At 46.3% G+C, this 26,738-nt stretch overlaps 1 protein-coding gene across 1 annotated transcript in view; it reads left to right on the top strand.

Annotated features, from left to right (window-relative positions):
* The first annotated feature begins 6,224 nt into the window (after positions 1-6,224).
* The window catches only part of LOC126088494 (uncharacterized), a 371,363-nt gene continuing 350,849 nt past the window's right edge, over positions 6,225-26,738 (top strand). The window contains exon 1 of the mRNA XM_049906634.1: positions 6,225-6,363. Within this exon, the coding sequence (XP_049762591.1) occupies positions 6,225-6,363 (139 nt within the window). The remainder of the gene's footprint in view (positions 6,364-26,738) is intronic.

The following is a 26,738-nucleotide window of genomic DNA, read 5'->3' as shown; positions in this document are numbered from 1 at the left end:
GCCCCCAAAATGCGGAAGAATCAGCAGTGATCAACGGTATGAGGAACGCAGTCGAAACCACTGCATTAAAGACACACAACGCGCGTCCACAAGACATGTGGCCTGAAGTGAGAAAAGCGTCGTGATGATCTCTCCATTTCAGTCTAGTCACCATTTGGATCTCAGGGAGGGATTGACAAGAGGGATTTGACTACGAAAAGAAAACTGAATAATCAAAGAAAGGATAACTTTCTACGAGTCAGGGAGTGGAATTTCAGAAGTTTGAACGTAGTAGGGAAGCTAGAAACTATGAAAAGGGAAATGTTGACACTTAATCTAGATATAATTGGGGTGAGTGAACTATAATGGAAAGATGACAAGGATTTCTTGTCAGGCGAGTAGAGGGCAATATCAGCAGCAGCGGGAGTAGAATTCGTTATAAATAGGAAGGTAGGACAGAGAGTGCGCTGCTGGGAACAGTTTAGTGATAGGTTTGATCTTATTAGAATCAACAGCAAACCAACACCGACAGCGATAGTTGAGGTATACGTGCAAACATCTCAAGCAGAAGATGATGAGATAGAGAAAGTCTATGAGGATATTGTGTGGGTGATTCAGCACGTAAAGGGAGATGAAAATACAACAGTCACGGGGAGCTGGAATGCAGTTCTAACTGAAGCAATAGAAGAAAGGGTTACAGGAGAATACGGGCCCGCTATCAAGAATGAGTGAGGAGAAAGACTAATTGAGCTCTGTAATAAAATTTAGCTAGTAATATCGAATAATCTGTTCAAGAATCTGAAGAGGAGGAGGTATACGGAAATATATCAGTTTGATTACATCACGGTCAAGCAGAGATTCCGAAATCAAATATTTAATTACAAGGCATACTCAGGAGCGGATTTAGACTCAGATCACAATTTAGTAATGATCAAGAGTAGGCTACCATTTAAGAGATGAGTCAGGAGGAATCAAGGCGCAGAGAAATAGGATACGGAAAAAAACTAACGAATAAAGAGGTATACTTGCAGTTCTCTAAGGCGATAGGTATTTCGATAATAAATAGTTCAGTAGGCAGTTAGGTTGAAGTGGAATAGACGTGTCTAAAACTGCTAATCACAGAAGGCGGAAAGCCGCATGATAGATCGCGTCTCATTGAATTCCAGTGTGCAGTGTAATTAAACACCACTGGTTCCTGAAGAGGGGTCTGTCGCCGCAACTGTATCTGTCACGTCAGTTGAGTGTAAAACCAGACGACTTGTGGGATCTCACAAGGCACACAGACCCACAACCCCATGATATTATTAATCAGCCACAAAGGATTATTTCCAAGTTCACTTTTATTTGCGGAGCAGATCGTACCGTACGATTCTTGGAGGCCGCAAAAGTACAGATTGGAGGGGCAAGTAAATTACACATTCCGTCCAAGATATTTGCTTGCTTCCTCTACCGTCGAATCTCGCACCGCCCCTCAGTCGACAGAAATCTGAAGCCTTTGGCTGAACAGGGTAGTTTCCTCAGCACGCACTCGCTTATCTTTAAGACCCTACTAAAGTGTACCGAAGTTAAGCTGTGTAAACCAAACAGACAGTAGCCACACAAACAATGTTAATGACAGACATCTGTTCAGTAGTGCACATTTCTTAATGAAGTTACATGGACGAATTGATACTGTGAAACAGTAAGTGTTTACAGCCACTGGCAGAGGGAAATGTTTTCATGTACCTCTCCCGATTACACCGACGGGAAAAAATCGCAACACCGAGAAGGAGTTGTGTGACGTAAGCGAAACACGATGTCTATTCAAATTTCGCGGCAGTCGCATAAGAGTGACCCTAATAGCGCCGCTATGAGGATGAAAATCAGGTTTGCTTTAAATACACGCTGTGACGGTCGTGAACGTTAGTTACCTTCGAGATGAGATGTGGAGAGCTGATATTAGTCAAGAATGCCTCTAAGGCAACTAGTCATTATTAACATCTCACTGAGTTTGAAAGAGTTCGTCTAATAGGACTACAAGAATCTGGATATTCTTTGTGGGATACTGCAAAAAGACTAGTCACTGCATATAATTTCTGGTAGTAGTGTACTGTCGCAAGGAGACCGGGCTCCGGATGTCCACGTGGCGATACCGAGGGGGAAGACGACCGAGTCCGGCGCATGGCTCAGGCGCAGCAGCGATTTGAGCACCAGTTGGCACCACACTGACACAACGAGCTGTTACCAGACTGTTGTTCTAAGGACACATCTGAGCCAGATATCTCGGTGCCAGAGATGGAGGTGAGTTGGTTAGAAGTAAGCCTTTTGAGGGCCTGCGTGCTAGAGGCGGTGGACATAGACGTGGAGTTGTGGCTATCCCACGCATCTTGACTGCAAATTTTTACTTCAATCTGGTGATTCGAACTGCTGTGCTGCATTTTACCAACAGCATTCCAAGGGGTGTTTTCCAGCGGCATACCGCTCGGCCACATACCGCTGTTGTAGCCCCACATGCTCTACAGAGAGTCGACATGTTGCCTTGGCCCGTTCGATAATCAGGAGTCCACTAAACGCGGCAGGCGGCTACACGGGTAGCAGGGGTTGTGTGGCGTGGACTGGACGGTTTTTTTAGGTTAGATGGCCTCGGGCAACTATAGAAAGGGCAACAGCCTCAAAGGGTGCGGGGCAAAGTCGGGACATGCAGGGACCAAGCAGCAATCGGTATTGTAATTGTAAACTGTCGAAGCTGCATTGGTAAAGTACCGGAACTTCAAGCGCTGATAGAAAGCACCGAAGCTGAAATCGTTATAGGTACGGAAAGCTGGCTGAAGCCAGAGATAAATTCTGCCGAAATTTTTACAAAGGCACAGACGGTGTTTAGGAAGGACAGATTGCATGCAACCGGTGTTGGCGTGTTTGTCGCTGTTAGTAGTAGTTTATCCTGTAGGGAAGTAGAAGTGGATAGTTCCTGTGAATTATTATGGGTGGAGGTTACACTCAACAACCGAGCTAGGTTAATAATTGGCTCCTTTTACCGACCTCCCGACTCAGCAGCATTAGTGGCAGAACAGCTGAGAGAAAATCTGGAATACATTTCACATAAATTTTCTCAGCATGTTATAGTCTTAGGTGGAGATTTCAATTTACCAGATATAGAATGGGACACTCAGATGTTTAGGACGGGTGGTAGGGACAGAGCATCGAGTGACATTATACTGAGTGCACTATCCGAAAATTACCTCGAGCAATTAAACAGAGAACCGATTCGTGGAGATAACATCTTGGACCTACTGATAACAAACATCCGAACTTTACGACTCTGTAAGCGCAGAACAGGGAATCAGTGATCATAGGGCCGTTGCAGCAGCCCTGAATATGGAAGTAAATAGGAATATAAAAAAGGGAGGATGGTTTATATGTTTAGCAAGAGTAACAGAAGGCAGATTTCAGACTACCTAACAGATCAAAACGAAAATTTCTGTTCCGACACTGCCATTGTTGAGTGTTTATGGAAAAAGTTCAAGCCAATCGTAAAATGCGTTTTAGACAGCTACGTGCCGAGTAAAACTGTGAGGGACGGGAAAAACCCACCGTGGTTCAACAACAAAGTTAGGAAACTACTGCGAAAGCAAAGAGAGCTTCACTGCAAGTTCAAACGCAGCCAAAACAGTCAAACAGAAGCTAAACGATGTCAAAGTTAGCGTAAGGAGGGCTATGCATGAAGCGTTCAGTGAATTCGAAAGTAAAATTCCATGTACCGACTTGACAGAAAATCCTAGGAAGTTCTGATCTTACGTTAAATCAGTAAGTGGCTCGAAACAGCATATCCAGACACTCCGGGATGATGATGGCATTGAAACAGAGGATGGCACGAGTAAAGCTGAAATACTAAACACCTTTTTCCAAAGCTGTTTCACAGAGGAAGACCGCACTGCAATTCCTTCTCTAAATCTTCGCACAAACGAAAAAATGGCTGACATCGAAATAAGTGTCCAAGAAATAGAAAAGCAAGTGGAATCACTCAACAGAGGAAAGTCCACTGGACCTGACGGGATACCAATTCGATTCTTCACAGAGTACGCGAAAGAACTTGCCCCCCTTCTAACAGCCGTGTACCGCAGGTCTCTAGAGGACCGGAAGGTTCCAAATGATTGGAAAAGAGCACAGGTAGTCCCAGTCTTCAAGAAGAGTCGTCGAGCAGATGCGCAAAACTATAGACCTGTATCTCTGACGTCGATGTGTTGTAGAATTTTAGAACATGTTTTCTGCTCGCGTATCATGTCGTTTCTGGAAACCCAGAATCTACTCTGTAGGAATCAACATGGATTCCGGAAACAGCGATCGTGTGAGACCCAACTCGCTTTATTTGTTCATGAGACTCAGAAAATTAGTAGATTCAGGCTCCCAGGTAGATGCCATTTTCCTTGACTTCCGGAAGGCGTTCGATACAGTTCCGCACTGTCGCCTGATAAACAAAGTAAGAGCCTACGGAATATCAGACCAGCTGTGTGGCTGGATTGAAGAGTTTTTAGCAAACAGAACACAGCATGTTGTTGTCAATGGAGAGACGTCTACAGACGTTAAGTTAACCTCTGGCGTGCCACAGGGGAGTGTTATGGGACCATTGCTTTTCACAATATATATAAATGACCTAGTAGATAGTGTCGGAAGTTCCCTGCGGCTTTCGCGGATGATGCTGTAGTATACAGAGAAGTTGCAGCATTAGAAAATTGCAGCGAAATGCAGGAAGATCTGCAGCGGAAAGGCACTTGGTGCAGGGAGTGGCAACTGACCCTTAACGTAGACAAATGTAACGTATTGCGAATACATAGAAAGAAGGATCCTTTATTGCATGATTATATGATAGCGGAACGAATACTGGTGGCAGTTACTTCTGTAAAATATCTGGGAGTATGCGTGCGGAACGATTTGAAGTGGAATGATCTTATAAAATTAATTGTGGGTAAGGCGGGTACCAGGTTGAGATTCATTGGGAGAGTCCTTAGAAAATGTAGTCCATCAACAAAGGAGGTGGCTTACAAAACAGTCGTTCGACCTATACTTGAGTATTGGTCATCAGTGTGGGATCCGTACCAGGTCGGGTTGACGGAGGAGATAGAGAAGATCCAAAGAAGAGCGGCGCGTTTCGTCACAGGGTTATTTGGTAACCGTGATAGCGTTACGGATATGTTTAGCAAACTCAAGTGTCAGACTCTGCAAGAGAGGCGCTCTGCATCGCGGTGTAGCTTGCTGTCCAGGTTTCGAGAGGGTGCGTTTCTGGATGAGGTATCGAATATATTGCTTCCCCCTGCATATACCTCCCGAGGAGATCACGAATGTAAAATTAGAGAGATTCGAGGGCGCACGGAGGCATTCCGGCAGTCGTCTTCCCGCGGACCATACGCGACTGGAACCGGAAAGGGAGGTAATGATAGTAGCACGTAAAGTGCCCCTCGCCACACACCGTTGGGTGGCTTGGGGAGTATAATTGTAGATGTAGATGGAGATAATCAAATCTGTTCCAATCGGACACCTGTCCGACATCACTGGACAGCAACTCCAGTGCCATCCACTACCACCATTGCCCGCCCGTGTACTGACTGACGAAATGCAACGGGCACGGAACTCCATCCCACAAACTGACACCTGTTACATGTACAATACAATGCATGCACACTTGCATGCTTGTATTCAATATTCTGGAGGTTACACTGGTTACTGATGTACCAGCATTTCACATGGCGTACATTAAACTGTGATCTTGCAACGTTAATCAGTTAAATTTGTTACTTAGACACACGTATCCCAAATTTTCATTATCCTACTTTTATTATTTTTCAATGCTGCAGTTTTTTTTCTGTCAGTGTAATTACTGAATTGTCTTTCTTTCTGGGTGTTTTCAGTTTTCTTCCGGTCGCCTACTCCACGCCCTCGGCCGGGGCCTGCCTCACCGGCCTCTCGGCGCGGCGCCGGCTCGGCCGCCAGAGTGACCGCGGCCACACGGCGCGCCAGCTGTGGCAACACTGTGCGCCGGGGCCAGACGTGCTTCTTTTTTTCGGCGCGCGGCGTGCGTACTACCGACGGCCGGCGCCGGCGGCCGGGTGCGGCGCTGGCGTCGCGCGCGTGCGCAGGCGCGGGGCGTCCGGCGGAGGCGGCGGCGGCGGCGGCGGCGGGCGGCCGGAGGCGGCAGTCGAGCGCGCTGATCGATAGCGGCCGGAGCGGCGCCGCAGCAGCTGCCGGCATGGCCCCCACGTCCACCTAGCGGCATGCCCGCGCCGCGGCCGGCGCGCGGCCCCGGGCCCGGCCCGGGCTGCCGCCGCCCCCGCCTGCGCCCCCGGCTGCTGGCCGCGCTGCTCGCGGCGGCCGCGCTCTTCTCCGCCGCCGCCGCCGAGAAGAACAAGTACTGTGAGTACGGCCGCCGCCATCTTCCGCTCTGCAGCCCGGCCGCGCCGCGCCGCGCCGTCCGAATCGAACGCGCCTCGCTTCGCCTCGGCTCTGCTCCCGCCAGCGCTGCCCGATGTCTGGCGCGAGGCTCGCGCCGCACCGCAGCGCTGCGCGTCGCGACGCTTTCCGCTCGCTCGTCGACGTTCTCTCTTGTCGAGTCGTCTGCGCGTCTTTCAGTCCCTCTAGTTAGCCACTAATAAATCCCCCGGCTCTCCCCCTTTAGCGCATTCATTACTTGGCGACGGAGACCTGTTCGTATATTTAATTCCCGTTGCAGGCATCAAAACGGCAGTTTAAGGGCAAGATCATTATTCGCCCTGTGTGATTCAGTTGAAAGCTGGCAACATAGGACTAATCTAAAAATGCTCAATGCGACCGACTGCTGCTCCCTCGTGAATACGTGCGGTGTCATTCTGCTCGAGTGTAGCAGACCCCTACCAAACACGACTGCCAGGGGTACTGAACGTATGCAGCAGCACGAATGGTCACAGGTTTTCCTGGACCGTGATAAATCGTCAAGAGACGCTGAGAAACGTGAACTGACAGACCACTGATGGTGAACTCGAATTACATCGTAAAAACTTACTTACAAAGTTTCAGTAACCACCTTAAAGCGAGTTATCTAGGAATGCACTACAACCCTCAACTTATCGCTCCTGTAGGGATAGTGAAGACAAGATTAGACTACTTGCAGTGCGCTCAGAGATCTTTAAGCGATAATGTTTCCCACGCTTCGTACGTGAATGGAACGAGAAGAAGCCCTACAATGCGAACTACCGTCTGCTATGCATTTCACAATCAAGTCGCTTGCAGACTGTAGTTGTAGACGTAACGTAAATGCTAGTACACCATTCTCGTATCGTTAATGTCGATTCTGAAAACAGGAGCGGCTATTTCCCCTTCAGTACATCCTCAAATGTCCTGACGAAGCTGAGTGCGTGCCATTCCTCCACTTCCATGGAGGAAACCGGGAATCGAACCGTGGTCATATTCCCTCATAAACATCGCACAAGCACACTTTCTCTGAATGTCTTCATACAATATTTTTCCGTGGTCATTGCATTCGCTTAGTAGATCGGGAACGCCATTTAGTTTTAGTATTTTGATGGATTCTCTAAATGCATTAGCAGGAAAAACAGATATTCACAAGTGTTTCTTTGAAATAAAAATGGTACCTCTTCGAGCTCTCGTATAACTTAAGATATATCTTGTAGAAATTGTACTATAGAGAATTTCGTAATATCTACGTTCGTCATACTATAAAACGATCATCGGCTTCACAGGGCTATCGAATGGACTTACGTACCAGTGTGGTCTAATAGATCACAGCGTCCAGTCTGACGGGGTTAGAGGTTCACTACTGTCGCTGCCTGGGTGGAATTACAGGCTGAATGTGATTTTGTTTCCTACGGCTGCTAACTGTGATGCTGTCAGTGTTACTGCAGAGTTCTGAAGTTGTCCAAGGGCTTAATGCGGTAAGTCGAGGGAAAGGAACTATTGTTCTGAACCGCTCGTATTATGCCGAGAATCGCTCATACGATCATTTTCAAGCGCTTTTGCATTCGCATAGCATTTCGGATGAGCCACTCAGCGTCACTTACTAGCATCGCTGAGTAGTAAATGTAAACTTGTTCGAGGAACAAGTCGGACAACGTTACGATCGTTTACCAAAGTCAGAGGCACAACATTTTTGTTAGCAGACATATGTTTTACGATCTGTCAGTCCTGTGGACGCTCCAACATTCCACGAACGTGCACTTTCGTTCTTCTATACGATGTTTACGTGGTTAACGATGCGGGTGCGCAGTTTTGACTTCTAATTTAACAATTTTCCGTCGTATTTATTGCAAGAAGTTTCAGTGAACATTGTATCATGTACCTGATCATTATTTTTGATCGGATTAGGCAGAGAGAATGAAATGTGTAATGGACGGTGACCTGTAGCTCAAGCGACATTTTTACTGCCAGACGGATGAAGCCGCAATTAAAAAAGAGAAGTTAGAGCGGAAAGTATCGAATAAATCTCGTGTTTAAGCTCTGTTGTCTGTTAGTGTAGGTCATTGCTCGCAGAGCTACGCTTACTGTGCAACGAGGGCACACACGTCCGGGGCTCTCCGACATGTGCGCTTTTCTCACCGTAGGCTGCTCGCTTGTAGCTACGAGAGTGCAGGCAGGAGCTGCCACATCGCGGTCATAGCGGGCCAACAAAAAGTACCCGATGAGTCAGAGCCTGGTGTCTTCTTTCCGGGCATTTAGTCAGAGACTGTAGTATAGTAGCGTGTGCTTAGTTTCGCGTTTAGGGATTGTGATGAGAACTTAGAACGTCAGCTAAGCACTAAGCCGAATTTCCGTTTCGGCAGTCCTAAAAAAGTATCCGATACCAGCAGATAAACTCTGAAGCCTACTGTAAAAGCCAAACATCGTGCATCCTTCTAAACTAGAACAGATGATGAAACTTCCTGGCAGATTAAAACTGTGTGCCCGACCGAGACTCGAACTCGGGACCTTTGCCTTTCGCGGGCAAGTGCTCTACCACTGAGCTACCGAAGCACGACTCACGCCCGGTACTCACAGCTTTACTTCTGCCAGTACCTCATTCTAGAACAGATGATCTTCGTCTCAAGCTCAAATAGAAGAACAGGCTAATTCAGCCGAAGAACTGTGTTTTCGTGGACATGCCGCTACACGGGAGCCACTGGTCCCACGAACAAACGCGCGACATCGCTAAGAATGGAGCAGGCAGCGCCGTCCCCCGTACGTCGAGTAGTGAAGTGAGCGGGTCGCGATCAGATGAACGTGTGTGGGCTGCGGTGGAGCCTGGCAGTGTGTGCTTGGAAGCAGCGAGAGGAAAGGGGGAGAGGGGGAGAGGGGAGGGTTTCTTTGATTTTGGCACAGACTAATCACTTTGGCTGTTGACTTAATGGATACAGAGTAGTGCGGGAAGACCTGAGCCAATGGAATATTGTTTACGAGTACCATTATGCATCTATTAACGACTTAAGAAAGACTGCTTGTGACTGGACACAGCATTGGTTGATTTGCAGGATTGTACCACTCTAACCCCCACCTGACGCTCTTGGTACAAATTTTTTTCTGCTTACCTCGGAATCTACGAACAACTGCCCATTACGATTCATGAAGACTGGAAACAAGCTGATGCAAAGTCTACATCTAAGGTTGAACGCAGAAATAGTAGCAACAGAAGGTCATGTTCGCTATTAGTTATTTGGCTGTCGACTTTGAAATTCGATTTGTGGGCGCAAAGTTTATCTACCTGCGATATATGGGCTGAAAGAAAGTGGTTTCCAAATACCGTCTTTGCTCCACATGGTACAACCTCCATTAATTCCTCCAAAGCACTATATAATTTTTTCCCCGTGTCGTACTTCAACACTGAACTTGCACATTTCCTTAGAAATACCGCACACATAATAAATTTCACGTCTTCAGTCACGTCCAAAGTATCCCAAATTTCTGTTCACACATAAAATCTGTGACGACAACTCTACTATATCTTCGTATACGTCTTTGTTTGCTTTAATTTTCCAGTATGTGTTAATTATTAGCAAATTATGACCAGAAATGATGCTTTACTACGTTTTTCAGCCTCATCTACAACGAAGTTGTGGGAAACTTGTTCTCTTTTACTGAAAGAAGACGTATCATACTTCAGTAAACAGATGCAGTAAAAATAACACGATAGCCGTAATAATAATGTTGGAACGGTAACGTTAAATCGGAAGATCGTGTACCTTAAGGAATCATTTTGTTTATGCTGCCAAAATTACCGCACATATTCTGCCGACGTTTAAGCGCAATTAGAAACAGTTGGTATTGAGTGCTCTGACATAGTTTTCTGTCACAGGTGAATTTCTGTCGAATTTATATTGAATTGGTGAGCAGGATGTGTGGGCTGCATGTAACATCTTTCTAGAAACTCTCAGGACGTATAGTTAGCGACGGGTAGACAACGATTTCAGTCTGAAATGTACGCCACAGATGAACCGTATTTCGATAATGTTCCATTCTCTACATCTGATGAGTGGGAGGTCGATTTTAATTTATTGTGAATGTACTAATTACTACTATTGTAACCATGTGGTTGTTATGTTACGAATGCCCAGTGCTAAGACGTACAAAGAATGAACAGTTCTCAAGAGTCACATTAAACGCCCGTTGTAATGCCGTTCTGCTCCTACATCAATTATCATTGGGCATTGTTATTTCATTTGTTCGGTGGTAAGATATGAATACTTGTCAGGGTAACAGAAAGCAATTATCGCTGTTTCGCAGGAAAATGAAATTCATCTTATGAATTGTTTGGTCTTTTAAAGTGAAAAGTTTACATCTTCAGACACGATTATATATTTATACTATCCTTTACCGAACGCTCTCAGCACGACCTGTGAGTTTCCAGGGGAAATCTAAAAGCACCTTGAGTGCAGGGATTTCACAACATCAACGCTTCATGGATTTCATAAGCAATTAATGATATCAAAATAATGTTTGCAGCAAGACAGTTTACGGTTGTGTTATTATTGCTTGTATCTGCTGTATATGGCGAGATACTAAATCAGCTATAGCTGTTTTAGTGCCATGATGAGATTTCTTTAACACCATGCGATATCTCGTGATCAGATGAGCACAGTAATACTATATTTATCAATGCTAACACGGAAACTTTTCGCACAAATATCTGGAAAGAAAGCGAAATGCGAATCGACTGCATAGGGGGTAGTTTCGGTCCAATTATTCGATGTTTCACAGTTAACATATTTTTTAGCTATTTTCTGGATGGCTTTCAATGCGATCTTGTGATATGTCACAGTGCCCTTCTTATCAAGAGGTATCGAATGCCATTAAATACGCAATTTCTTTAACAAACGTGGTTACTGGAGTATCTCTACGAATATAAGCGTTGCAGCAGAGTTCTCACTTTGCGTATTACTGCTTGTCGAAAACGTCGCTTCTTGATCGGTTTATGAAATACCGGCGGTATCTACCTTTCGTTCAGTGCTCCGTGTTTGCTGTCGAGGCACGGGGAATACCGCGATTACTGTACCGGGGAAGCCAGGTGTCTGGTGCGGTCGAAATCTCGCTACGCCTTCGCCGCGCTGTCGGCCGGCGGCAAGCGCAGACAGCGCCACGCGCGTCCAGTTGCTGACGTGCCGCCCTGCAGCCACGCCGAGCCAAGGCAGTTTGAAACAACGGACGATGGTGGCACACACAGTCTCCTGCATAGCATCTCCAATAGGGAGCGTTTTCAACGCTGTCAATGTTTGTCGGGGCATTCTCAAACCGCTCTCCTGTGTGTTTGTACTTCCAGACGGCTTGAAGCTCGTCTGTACAAACATACCCCAAAAAAAGTGAAGAGAAAAGTGCCTAACTTTAATTTCTTTTGTTACCAGTACTGCTTTCTTTGCTCTTCGAGTCCTGTTAAAATATGAATAAAAATTTACCGTCAATAGTAGGATATGAGTGACGTACAACTAACCCGTCCTCCTACGGGACATGTTTCTCACAGCGAATCACACTACGCGTGGCTACCTGAAACGAGCCGCTACATGTCACGGACCGTTCTCCTCATCCTGATTCGCGATTGCACCGCCTCCACCGGCAGTTGTCCGTAGCATCTGGCGCATTTGTCACACACATTATTTACGAAAGTGGAGGCGCGTAAAATTATTGTGTCAACTTCGTTACTTTAACTCCGTTAGCGATTGTCAAAGAAGAGCGAAGAAAATAACGAAGAAGATTCTGGGTGTGTCGATGCCTCGAGCAGTAAATTTCTGCTGGAGGAACACTTCGTATGCTGCACAACGATCTGAGATACATATCAGTAGAAGTTATTCGTTTACTCACCTGAATCTCCATCAAATTTTCGGTTTTAAATTAAGTATATGGGTTTAAATATGTGTCTAATGTCAATTTGTGCATGCATTATATCCATATTCTCGATGTTCTATTGACTACCATCACTCCGAAGTAACATGTTTCAAAATCGAGATTATTTTCGGATTTTCCTGAGAAAGTTAGAGGAGATTTTTCCGAAGCTACTCTGCATCACTGAAAAATATACTTACCAGATCGATACAAATTTCAGGCAATTCTTAAAGCCAATAAACAGATATATAACTTTCACATTAAGTTTCATAATAGTAAAAAAACTTTCTGGCCATTGGGTAAGTAATGCAGTCGTTGACCTACGCAATAAGAACTGCAGCAAATACATTGTTTGTAATAAATTGAATCGAGTACTGCTGATCACACTTCTAGTAAATTAATAAAAAAGCCCCAGAATCATTTATAAACAAAATAGTGAACAAGAAAAATGGGTGTTCGTAGAAGCGATATTGCTGCCTTTCACTTGATAGATCACAAAGCTACCAATTGCGCTGCGGTTTCAACATAACAGCACTTATCTTACTTGTTATACCTTCTAATAATGTCTATAGGCTGTAACTAATGACGTCAATATTTGATACTTGACTCTAAGAAATCGCACCAAAAGCGACGTGATTTGATGGATCACCACTGGGCCATAGCATTGAAAAGGTATACTTCCACCGCTCGTAACATGTAGTACGAAAAGCATCAAATACAAGTTGTTAATTACAGATATGTACATTCCTCTCATTATATTATAGTAAATCGTACCAAAAATGACACTTTTCGAGAGACCCTCAAACATGTAACATCACACCGCGCGTGCTATGATATAAAACTCACCAAAAACGAAGTTCAAAAATTCAAATGTGTGTGATTCCTCAGGGAGCAAACTGCTGAGGTCATCGGTCCGCAGACTGACACACTGCTTACACCGACTTACGCTTCGAACAGCACACACACACACACCCACGCCCGAGGCAGGACTCGAACCTCCGGCGGGAGGGGCCGCGCACTCCGTCACATGACCGCCCTAACCACGCGGCTACTGCGCGCGGCCAATACGGATTTCGTATGAGCTGATATAACATGGCGACACCTAAATTGTGCTTTTCACGCCAAACTGATCCTGCATCTCCTTGACGACGTGTTCTTTCACGAATGAAAGATGTGGCCTGGCACATTCTTCCTGCCACGCTTCGCAATGTGGTGGAATGTGGAATTCCACGCTGTGACGTCAGCAGTTCCTCCTCCACGAATGTTTTCTAGTCCCGTCAGAAGTTACCTTTAACATTAGTCACACGTTAGGAACACGCAAACCTATTTGAATATCTTACGGGGTACTCCTCATCCTTTTCTTCTACTAACCATAGCTTTTTATTATTATGAATATATGTTAGTAATGATACTGAGATAATTGAGAAGCTTGTTATATCAGTTTTAACCTTTTTGCGGACGATAATTCACATCTTGCACTAACAACTTATATACAAACTCCGTACAAAGCCTATATCTGCGTAGTTTATATAATGAAGATGAGACGTTGCGCAACACAATACTAACAGTTGAGACAAGAAGACACGTTTCTTCAGTATTTGTTTACCGCGCATGCTTGCAACGAATGCAAGCCTGTCAACAGTAAACTTATAATTTCGTGTTGTTAACGCATACTTACATGTAGCCATGAAAGCTTGACATGATTTCAAGTGGAGACAAATCCGCAAAAACTGGATTATTGTTGTAATATTTTTTATTACACTGTTTGTCGTATTTGTCTTTACGTCTATAACTGGTTTCGCTCATAAGCTGAACACCAACAGGTCAATTGCAGCCTCAGGCCAAACCGTTAGCTTCACGTGCCCTGCGCGGTGTCCTAAGTTAAGGACTTGCGGAGGCCGCTCACAGCGCACAGAACTGACCGGCTGCTCTGAACTACTGCTGATCGGTGGATGTTCAGAATTTGAACGAAACGGTTACTGTTGTAAAGACAAATGCGACAGTAGATTGTAATAAAACATATTACATGTATTTAATATCTTTATAATGCTGTTCCACGCACGCAACCTTCATACATCATTACTCTATCAATTATAATAAGATCAGTACTCCTTATCATTTAGACCTACACTGAATACAAGTCACAAGCAAACGAAAGTCAGAAAAACACAATTTAGTTTGCGGAAGGTGAAATAAAGACAGCGGCAAATGTTAAAACTAAAAGTAAGAAGAGAAACATGTGAATATGCTTTGTTACACGTGTTCCGTTATTTGAAGCAACTACAAATGCGGTTGAGAGCTTAAAACGATATTTCTGACTGAAAGAACATTCAAAGACGAGAAACTGCATTGCAATATCAAACCATTTCTTTTTGCCACATGTATTGAGGAAGGTAAACTGTTAGGAGATATTCAAGCACACAGCTCTCTTATGAAATGACAAAACATAGGGGAGATGATGAAAACTAGTTGGGCAGAAAGAAAGATTGATAAAACATCAATGTAGAAGAGTACAAGTTTGGAGAAAACCAGCACCTACAGCTATACTTTCTAAGTCACGGTGTCTGGCGGAGGATGCTTCGTGAAGGACTGTCGTTTCCTCCCTGTCTCGTTCCATTCTTACATGTTTCACCAAAGAACTGCCTGAGGCAATAGTCTGTATAAGCTCTATTCGTCTGGTTTTACCGTCGTAGGAGCTTCGCGAAATATTTGTGCATATTCATATTTTGTGCTTACCAGACGAACCTCGGACGAAACTGACTGCTTTTATTTGGGGTGTCTTTATCTCACCTGGCAGTCCTACCACAGACCCAGGCTGAGGAGAAATACTCAACAAGTGATCGAGGATTTGGCAAACTTCATCTTCTGTTTACAGTCTGCGGTGGAGTGTGCGCTCAGTTAAAATCTCCTGGCAGAGTAAAACTGTGTGCCGGACCAAGACTCGAACCCGCGAACTTTGCCTCTCGCGGGCAAATTGTCTACCAACTGACCTATACGAGCCCACTCACCTCTCGTCCTTACAGTTTTACTGGAGCCAGTAGCATATCTCCTGCCTTGAAAACTTCACAGAAGATCTGCTGCATATCTCGTGGGACTAGCATTCCAGGAAGAACGGATATTGCAAAGGTGTGGGACAACTACAACCCAGGAGACTGTTTATACGCCTTCACAATGTCCTTTCTTCCAGGAGTGATAGGTCCCGAGAGGTATGCGGGAGAACTTCTGTGAAGTTTGCAGAGTAGGAGAAGAGCGACTGGCTGCAATAAAAATGTGACTACGGGTAGTGACTGGTACTTGGATAGCTCAGCTGGTTGAGCACTTGTCCGGAAAAAGCAAAGATCCCAGATTCCAGTACCAGTCTAGCACACACATTTAGTCTGCGAGGAAGTTTCATCTGCTGTTGTTGAAACACGAGGGTTATTGGGAAAGCAAGGAACGATCGGTCGCGAGACGGAAACCACAGTGAAAATCCGATGAAATTATGCTCAGGAGTGTTGGGCAGTGTCTTTAGTATGCCCGTCGATCGCGTTACGTCGTTCTTTTTAGTTCTGAGCACACAGGGAGCACATAAAGATACCTAGAACAATAGTGTCTTCCGCCAAGTACGAGGGCCTGGTGATAAATTTCGCCTGAAGCTATGCAGCCAACATTACATAACTGTCGTTCATTTTGTTCTCCAAAACAATTCTCAGCCGCATTCTACAGGGGCAATGAAAATGCTCCTGCATCGTTTTCAGTTGGAAATGTTTGACTACCCACAATGCAGCCAGTAATTTTCTCCCTCTGAGTTTCGTCTCTGCTCACGTGAACCGCTGGCTACGAAGCCAACATTTTGGCACAGACAACGAGCTGTAGGCGAGCGTAGAGAATTGGCGGAAGGCACTGGAAGCTGCATTCTATAACGAGAGTATTGGAAAGTTGGTAAACGCTACGACAGACATCTAAGTCGGATCGGCGACTATGGAGATAAGTAGCTGGAAGTTGTAGCTAACTGTTGCAAATAAAACATTTTTGATTTTCACGGTTGTCTCCATTTCGCGACTTATCGTTCCTCACTTTCCGAATAGCCCTCGTCGTTCATTTCCTTGTGATTCTTCTAATGAATCTCAATCCAGATTCAGCCCTTCCCTCAACACTTATCACATGCTTATTACATTTCACTCCTTTATTATTGTTAGTGTTAAAAGTCGTCTAAATGAACAGTAATGTATATTCCTGCTACTTCTGCGCGGGATATTTCACTGGTTCATGCTAAGGATTGACTGTCAGTGTCTGCACCGAACATATCATTCTGCATTTAACTACCGTATTCTGGCGTTGTACCTTTCCGATGTACATCAGCATCGTATCCCTACAGCTCCACGGGTCTTCCGACCTAATACATCACGTGACCAAAAGCAGGCCCCTACAGTCCGATGCGTCGCTTCTTACTCGGCCCAGAGCAAGACAGCCGTCCCTCACCAGGCTGTTGTTGCTCCGCCTACAAACACATCCCCCCTGACTAAATACAGCAGTTGATGGCTGAACGACCGGGTGTCACTGTCCAACGGTCGCAGTATTTCGGCGAGCGACCGCGTTGCCCAGGTGTGGTGGCGAACTGATGGCCTGGTAGGTGGTGCAGGACTCGTGTCTCCTCCTTTTCTCCCCCCTGATCTGTCGCTCTGTGAGCGGTCCGCGGCCGGGCACTGGCGTGCTTCCAGCAACTTCTCCCCCTCTTCTCCCTCCGTCAGAGGTTCTCGCCTAGGGAGGCACCGTGCGGCCCCTCTGCTGTTGCTCTGCCTGACCCGCCGTCAGTTCGTTGTGGGCTGGTTCCTTCTTCCTCTTAATCAGGCTCAATGCGGTTTCACGTGCTGTACTAAACTGCGGCCACTGTCAGGACTGTCAACGGTTCCCTTACTCAAATGTCGACAGATTCTTTAACGACACAGTCTCACAAGTTACACGTATGTATCACCAAGCTTAGTATGGACGTAATCCACGCCGTGTAATCCCGAAACTGCCGACTAGTTAGGCTGCTACAGTGTGGTGAGGTGTTGGTGTTCTCTTCGTCAGAACTCAGTCTTACGTCTCTGGAAGCCATGCTGTATTGGCAGGTGATCTTACTGATTCCGGACTTCCGTTGCGCGAGGTCGACCTTCGCACTATCAAGCAGTGTCTGTGTTTTATCTGTAGGCCGGAAGACGGTTTTCATTTGATGTTTCCGAAGAATTCGTCCTATCTTCCCGTATAATCCGCTACAAAATCGAATAACGGCAATGACCGCTTCGTCTTGAGTTTCCTCTTCTCGTTCCGCCGCTTGTAGAGTCGGTGTAGGTCACAGAAGTCTCGGAATTTTCCACTGTGTTGCCGTTTTTCGGAACATCGTCCTCAGACGTTCAAGTTCTAAGTTGAGGTCCTCATTATTGGAGAGAGTGCGAAACTAATGTAGCAATAATGTGAGCACGACTTTCCTACACGCCGGGTAGTGGATCTGTCGGCATGCGAGTTTAGCTCTGTGTGTGCCTTTTTACGGTATACGCTGCAGCCCAACTTGCCTTCCGCTCTTCTTTCCACCGGGACGTTCAGAAAAGGGAGCACGCCTCGGACTACAGATATCCGGGGTCTGTCAGATCCCCTGTCAAAGCGGCTTACATAGATCAAACGACGTGTACTGTCGAAGATCGTTTTTGAGGACACCAACGGCACAGCAGACTGCAGCAACCTAACAAGTCGAAAATTGCGGAATATTGCCTATGGAAATTACACCATACCAAGGTCACAATAGACACTTACTTCTGGAAACGTGTCATTAAAGAATACATCGGGTAAGGGAACCACTAATCAGTCGGATAGTGGCTATAGCCTTAAAAGGCCTGAGAACCCGCATTGAATCTGATTAAGAAGAGGAAGGAGCTACCCCTCGACCAACTGACTCAAGGGTGCAAGCAGAGCAACAGCTGACACGGCGCCGGGACGCGTCCCTGGGCACGAACCTCGGACGGAGAGACTTGGGGCGCGAGGAGGGGACGAGGAGATGCTGGACGCACGCCAGCGCCCGGGTGCGCAGCGTGTACAGAACGCCTGGTCGGAAGGGGTGGGGCGGGGGCTGAGATGTAAGTCCTGCCCACCTGATGATGCCAACGTGGTCGTTTGAGGAAATGTTGTGTCCGATGGGCACTGACATCGGACCGGTCACCCGCGAACTGTTTCGTCTTGAATTACGCCGGGAGATGTTGAAGAAACACAACGCCCCTGGTCCCACCAGTGCGCCGCCATCCACCCCTCACGGTACGGGCAGCACTCACTTCCCAGCTCCCGAGAGCTGGCTCACTGAAGTTTGATAACGAGCACACACACACACATATATATGTTTATGTGGTTCCTACCTAAAGTTGCCACCACATGTATTTCCGAAATGAGACGTAAGGTGAGAAATGCAGTGGGCCAGGGATCCAGCACCTATGCTATGAGCTCGCGCAATGGGCAAGAATGCACAACCACTAAAAGTACACAAACATCACCTTCAACACAAACTTAACTTTCTCTAGATGGGGCGTGTATGTTTTTAAACGGAAATGAAAACTAGGGGTACAATTAGTGATGGCAGACTTGGTTTTACTTCTCTAAACCTTATACTTTCTTAAATACTTAGACTCTAAAATGTAATGGACACAGTGCTATAGTTCCTGCCGCAGTGCTGAAATTCCGTAATGTGGATTGCCTTCCCTGTCCTGGCGCCAGTTTTAGGCAACCTTTTCTCGGATGCTGTTGCCATCCTTTAAAATCAACGTATTTCAGAAGGTATGAGGTTTAGAACAGTGAAAACAATTCTGCCGCTCTAATTCTACTTCCAGATTTCATTCCCGTAGAAAAAACAAACATGTGGCGTTTAAAAAGCCGTAACTTTGTGTTGAAAGTGATGTTTGTTTTCTTGTAGGGGTTGGGTATTCTGGCCCATTGTGTGAGACCCTAACGTAGGTGCATCCCTGGTCAGCTGCATTTTTCACATTTTGTTTCATTTAGGAAATATATGAGGTGGCAGAGTTAGGTGGGGCATTCCGTATTCAGGGTGGTGAAAACACTCTGGAAATCTTATAAGGGTGTTGCTGGGTGGATTGCGCTGAGAAATAATGTTAAGAAAATAATTCGTTATATTGCGCCGTTTCTGAGTTGCTTAACGTTAACGTTAATCAACCAGGCCGTTGCGCGGGCAAATTCAAGCGGCCTGCCGGATACAGTTAGATACGTGAAATGTATCTGCAGTTGCGAATGTGGACAACCACCAGCTGTACAGTGGAATGACGAATGTGCTGGACCGTGACTCGAACCCGCATTTCCCGCCATCCGATCACGACTCACGATCATATGTCGTCAACCATTTATCTACAACCTCTGTGTGTGTGTGTGTGTGTGTGTGTGTGTGTCTGTGTGTGTATTAAACCGGGGACCTAGAAACGACGGAGGGGATTCGTCCCGCCGTAGCCCTCAGTGGTTCAGAACCCCACAACAGACCACAGCAGCCCACACACCCTACAGCCGCCCCACACTGAACCCAAGGTTATTGTGGGGTTCGGCCCCCAATGGACCTCCTCCCCGGGAACGTGTCATACTAGACGAGTGTAACCCCAAATGTTTGCGTAGTAGGGTAATTATGGTGTACACATAAGTGGAGACAGTGTTTGCGCAGCAGTCGCTGACATAGTGTAACTGAGGCCGAGTAAGGGGAACCAGACTGCATACGCCGAGGCAGATGGAAAACCGCCTTGAAAACCATCCACAGGTTGTCGACACAGGACCTCAACACTAACCCGCCGGGCGTATTCGCGCCGGGGACCGGCACGCCTTCCCGCTCGGGAAACAGGCCGTTAGATCGCGCGGCTAGCCGGGTAGGCCTACAGTGTACTCGTGCATCCAGTTTGTATGTTCCTGTACAGGCGAGACATTTTACTTGAAAGGGGCTTGCCCTGTGTCGTCGGAAAAATACGATGCTACAGTGCCTGTGTTATGTCGAATTACCATGCAATGTTCCTTTGGACTTGCACGCATGTCCAAAGGAACATTGCATCGTAATGCGGAATAACTGAGGCACTGAAATGTCGTAGATATAGTCAGTGTCAGTTATTCTCACAGGGTAGATGACAGCGCTCTAGACTGCCCAGGCTTTGTTTCGGTCTGGGCCCTCACTACCGTCCCATGTTCGATTTTCGTATCGCACGGTTGTTCGGTTTTAGGAAACAAAACGAAGCAAACTTTTGGTGACATCATCCCCGGCGGGCCGCTTGAATTCACACGAGCAATGGCCTTATTGGTTACTTCATTTCTAGTTAACTCGGAAACGTTGCGACGTATCGAATTTTTGCTTAACAGTTATTTCTCAGGACAGCTCACCATGAGACACCTTTTCAAACTTTTTAGACTTTCCTGATCCGACCCCCCCCCCACCCCCCCTGTTTATACAGACTGAGGCACTAACTATTGCCACCTAGAATAACTTCGAAAGTAAGATAGTAGCTGAGCATGAAAGTCGGCTTTTTTTTTTCTTTTTTTTTTTAATGGGGTGCTACAGTTTGGTACTTATTTTCTGATAGCGGCTATCGAGAGAAACCCAATGATGTGTAACAGTAAGGTCTTTGAAGGTCTTTGAAGGTCAAAAAGGTGACATGAACGTCCATTTACAGAAGGTGTTCGAAGTGATGACCATTGGTATAAATGCAATTCTGCAATCTTATCATCGTGGACTGAGTGGTATTCCTTATCACATCGACAATCGCTATCAGAAAATAAGTGCCAAACTATAGCATCCCATTAAAAAAAAAACAAAGCTGACCTTCATATCTCTGAAGTGACCCCACCTAGCAACAAGAAACCATCGTCATATTATGGTCCCCGTTCTCCCATGCAACTTTTGTCCCACAAACGTTTCAGCTACTATCACACATTCGGTGTTTTTCTTGGTGGCAACAGTTAGTCACTCACCCTGTGTGTCATCGTTTGGAAGCGTAATTATCAGTCGCGGCCCGCTGCGAGTTGCTCCATTTAGACGGCGCTTGCGAGCTGGGAAGAGGACGCTGTCTGTCCCTCGAGGAGAGGATAGTGGTGCGCTGCGGCAGGAGGGGCAAACTTTCTGTCAGGACAACAACAGTTTGATGGCACACAGCTCTCTTCGACGCGGCCGTGCTGTGGGTCTGCGTGGAGTGCATGCGAGTGGTTACTGTCCCGGGCAGTACACTCGGACCGCCGCTTATGATTTGCTTTGGTGGATGTATAGGGCTACACATACAAGCCGCCACTCTCACAATGCTGCTGCAGTTATTTCGACCCATTTTTATATTTTCATTTGTGGTCATTTCTGTTAGCAATTAAATTGGGCTCGACCACAAGTTATGTTACTCATAAAATTTTTCAGGTCTTATTGACGTCCATCTGTTTCGAGATAATTCAGGTTTGATTTATTAGTTTCCATGGTATCAGTTTTAAATTATTGCGTATCCAAATTTATAAAATTCTTTTTTCGAGGTTTCTCTTGCAAATGAAATTGTCTGATGATACACTGAATGCGCTTGTCCGTAACTGAACCAACCAGCCCTCCACTCCACGTCATAACTACTTGACCTTACGAGCCTGTATCATTGTATACAGGCTTTGGACAAAAATATGGGACCACTGAGAGAAATGCGTGCGTGAACAATCATGTAGGTTGCGCTGTTGTATTTAACCACGAACTTCACTTGCTGCGCAGTGTCATCAAAGAGTTGCAAGTGTCTGCGGTGATCAGAACACTGTTCTGTGTAGTAGTTCGCATATTATGTGGAAGTTAAGTGAATTCGAAATTGAGAAAATTGCTGGCACTGGTATGGTGGGTGCATCCGTAGACAACATAGCCGATATGTTTGGTGTCTGACGAGACGCCGCATCCAAGATTCATTCCACATACAGGGTGCGCGGGAAAACACCATCCGATGGTATGGAGGGTGCATCCGTAGACAACATAGCCGATATGTTTGGTGTCTGAAGAGACGCCGCATCCAAGATTCATTCCACATACAGGGTGCGCGGGAAAACACCATCCGATATGTCACTGGCCGGACGAAAGTGTGTTTTAAGTGATCGTGACAAACGGACGTTCAAGAGGATTGTGACAAAAAATATAGATAAATAAAAGGACGACTGTTGCGGAAGTATCTGCAGAACCGCAATGTCACACTCGCGAACTCTGTCAGCACAGAAGCAACATAAACTAATTCCATAAGCAGGAGATTTCAGGTAGAGATGGAATACAGAAACCACTCAGTCACTGATGCAAATGTCAGTAACAGGAAAACTTGTTGCCGAAGCCTTAAAACTTGGACTTCTGGCCAAGTACGTCCCAAGAGTGAAACACGGCGGGCGTGCGGTGATGATTTGGGGAGCGATATCGTCATATTCCACGCACACCACGGTTACTCTGCAAGGTGGCATTACTGCCAGTTATTATGTGAGCACCTTGTATAATCAGGTTCAGCCCACTGTACAACGTTTTGCTCTAATGGTGATGCTGAGTCCCGAGGCGACAGGGCCCCTCTTCAGAGAACTCGCATCGTCCAGGACTGATCTTGTGAGCACCAGGATGAATTGTCGCATCTCCCCTGGCGGCCGCAGTCGCCAGATCTCACTATCATTGAGTCTTTGTGTTCTGATTTGCAGAGAATGGTGCGTGATCGCTACCCACCTCCGTCATCGATGCCTCCACTTTCCACTGTTCTGCAGCATTAGTGATGTGAGTCTCTCTTGAAAGCCACACAGATCTGTCTTTATTCGTAGCGAGACGACTGGAAGCCGTTTCGAACTCCAGCTTCGTTCCCAGACTGTATAAGCATCGTAATGCTTTGTGTTTCCATATTTTCGTCCAACCGATGTACATAAACACTCCCCTGGGATATGCCTGGCGCATCTTCAACAGCTTGCGACCCTCTTCTGTAAGAACGTCATTTCTAATGGCCAGAAATCTTTCAGTCTCATCACAGAGGAGGTCTTATATTTACAAGATCTCATTTTTCACAAGACGGATGAGAATAAGGAGCGACATCGGATGTGCTTCTCGAGTCAACTCGAGCGCCGTTACGAGCTATAGTCTCGATCTTGCGGGTGAACAGAGCGAGCCGAGTTTCAGGAGATCGCTGTTTACGTAATCGATGGTGATCCCTAGTGCAGATAGTTTCCACCTCCGAAATGTTCTCAGCATGCGAGCACAAATCGTGTTTCATTATCCTACAACAGGCTGCTCAGCGTTATATGACGTCTTCAATCGTATACACCTTTCTCCAAAGGCTTGGAGCAGTTCATTGTTGCAGTGTCAAACGATAAACTGTTGCTACTATTTATTTGTCCTCATTTCCTGGTCTTGCGGTAGCGTTCTCGCTTCCCGCGCACGGGGTTCCGGGTTCGATTCCCGGCGGGTTCAGGGATTTTCCCTGCCTCGAGATGACTGGGTGTTGTTGTGTCGTCTTCATCATCTTCATTCATCCCCATTACGGTCGGAGGAAGGCAATGGCAAGCCGCCTTGGCTAGGACCTTGCCTAGTTGGCGGTGCGGGTCTCCCGCATCGTCCCCTACGCTCCTCGAAGTATGGGACCCCATCATCATCACTACTTATTTACCATCGTAAGGCACTTGAGACGATAAAAGAGTGAAACTAAAAGCATTACACCTACTAACAGGCTGCTACAAAACGCTTATCTTTTAGACGAATGAAGATGGTTGTGTAAATTAGTGATCAAATACCATACTCTAGGCTATAAACACACATGTGCGAGTGACAGCATCTATCAATCACAGAAATTATTTTGCATCTCTCACCCAACGAATAGTTTCTGATGGTAGTATTTTGTCTGTTTACAGAACAATGCACCTATAGAAACAGGGATAGTCTCAAGAAAACAGCATACTCACTTCGCCTGAGATTTAACTTCGTTACATGTGACTAACGTTGTTACAGATGCATGCGATACCACACGCTGGGTGGATTGGATAATTTCCCTCGGATTGTATGTCCACGTACAAAGATTGAGAACAGAAAAGCACTCGAGAGGAAAATTAAAACAGAACTCCCTGAAACTATTGTTTCACAGAAATGAAGATAGCTTTTCACATATTTTACTACGTGTACAATTCATAAGGTAACAGTAGCATCGCCTTAGATCTCTGGAGAGATGATTATGAACAACTATTTTGGAATATGTTATAGCGTCCAGCTGCAGTACATTTTCACAGTCGCGCTTAGAGTGTGGGGTTCATCTTGGGGCATGTGTTTCGCTCTTCTCTCGCCCGCTATGCTGCAGTAATGCAGACCCTACTGGAAGCCGTCCTGTCGTATCCAACATTCACGCTGTGTGGGAAACAACTGGCGGCACCTGTATGGGGTTTGAGATGTTTAGTGAGTGCGGCTCCCTCACTTTTCAGGTACCGCTACAGCCAGGCTGAACGACGTTCGCTCTCTCACCATGGCTCCCGGATTGGTCCTTTCTATTGCTGCCTGACATACTACGCTAGGTGCCACTCTTCAAATGGACGCTTCACTCGTAAATGCCATCGAATAGCATCAAAGATTATGTGCTCTCTTCACAAAGCTCATTACCGAATTCTCATTATTTTAGTCATATTAGGCACTGATAGCACCAAAATTACGTACCAATCGATAGAATATAATGTTGATTCAGTCCACCATACAATCTACATTTCTTGCTGTGCCTTAATAGACATAAACCAATAACACAGAAATATCCTGAAAACAGCTCAAAGTGATTTTAATTTATCTGCTCTCGACTTACAAGAACAAACGGACCAAGGAAGTAGTACCGCCTGCAGTATCATAAAAGTGCCTCGAAAATCTAGTTCAGCTTCTCAAGAGCGATACAAAAATTTTTGACCTTGACGTTTATAACTTTCGACTCCGTCGTTTCCAGCCACGATGCCTTACCTCAAATTGACATATTTACCGTTCTTCATCATCCTTGAAAGTTTGTATCATCATCGTGGAATCATCCTATCTATTGTGAACATATATGGTCTTCTAAACACTTATTTGGATTTTACCGTTTTCACATCTGAAGAATTGTCTCCGTTACGGACAACATATTACGCTAGAAACTCTTCAAATCCGATCAAGAAGCTGGTAAAATATTCCGTAAGCTCGTATTTTGTTCACTAGGCGAGTCGACGTTACCGTATCGAGCGGGTGCTGGAAGTCAGCTTGTCGCGGAATTTGAGCAGAAGAGCCGTCAGCGAGTACACAGCTTTCGCTACCAGACGTAGGGAGGAACATTTTCTGTGGTGTGACTGAAAAGTCATATCCTGTCAGTGTGTGGGGCGCCTTGACTGGATGTCGTGCGCTGCGGCGAGGGTGGCGTCGAGCCGCTCTCGTGGCCCGGCACGCACTCTGCGTGCTGCGTGAGCCGCGCGCCGCCTGCGGCCGTGTCGTCGCCGCCACAATCGATTCGGCCGCCGTGCCGGCTGCTGAGAGCGCCGGGGGTGGGGGTGGGGGTGGGTGCTCCCTACACCAGCCGCCCCCCCCTCTCCTCCCACAACCGCCCACCCTCCCCCTACCGACCTGTGATTGCGGCAGCGTCGGCACGTCACACACCCACGCTCACCCCCTCCCCCATCCTAACACACACAAACGCACTCACGACTCCGTCCGATCATTTAAAAAGTCCCTTTTCTGCCGAGCTTCTTCCCCTTGTCAACACATTCCATCTCTATGATCTGTCAGGACACCGTTGAAATACGAGATGATAATTGAAATAAGTTTTAAAAACCTATACATCTACAGTTTTTCTTGTCCCCGGACTTCTGGGCAGTTTGATGCGCCACGCCGCGTCTTCCTCTCCGGTGCTAGCATTTCCATTTAAGAGCAATACTTGCCCACAACGTCCTCGTTCCCTTTTTGTTCACAGGGTCAACCAAAACTCCAAAGACAAACCTTCACAGGTTGTTCAGGTATACCTTCTGAGTATTTTGCAATAAAGGACCCACGGTTTGCGGCGGAGTTACTGCATTTCGTGTGCTCTCTTACCCAATTAGCTTTGTATCTGTATTGCACTGAAAATAGTGGAAATGTGGAGGGTGTGGTGCGCTGTGCATCTTCATTCCGCTCACTCACGGTACCTGGTGTAGGCAGCAGTAATGCCCTCTTTAACTCTATGTCCCCGAGGTAGCATTCAGCAGTGTTCCGTTCGGCCTAGGGTTTCGTTCTTCGACGGTATTACTTGTGTGTTAACAGTGATACACAGCTGTATTACAGACGGTCTTACTGATACCAAGTTGGCCGATATGCACGTCGTGTATGAGTTCACTGAATGCAGTGGAAGAGCGGTACAACGATTCTGTGACGAGCTGTTCCCATACCGATGGCAACCACCTCGTAGCCCCTTTGCGAACTGGGGCTGGTTTATTACTCTGTGTTTTGTGTTGTACGTTCCGTTGATTATACAGACTAT

The sequence above is a fragment of the Schistocerca cancellata genome, chromosome 6 (assembly GCF_023864275.1).
Source record: "Schistocerca cancellata isolate TAMUIC-IGC-003103 chromosome 6, iqSchCanc2.1, whole genome shotgun sequence".
In the NCBI taxonomy this organism is placed as follows: domain Eukaryota; kingdom Metazoa; phylum Arthropoda; class Insecta; order Orthoptera; family Acrididae; genus Schistocerca; species Schistocerca cancellata.
Note: the sequence above shows the minus strand (reverse complement) of the source record. Positions and strands in the feature narration are given on the sequence as shown.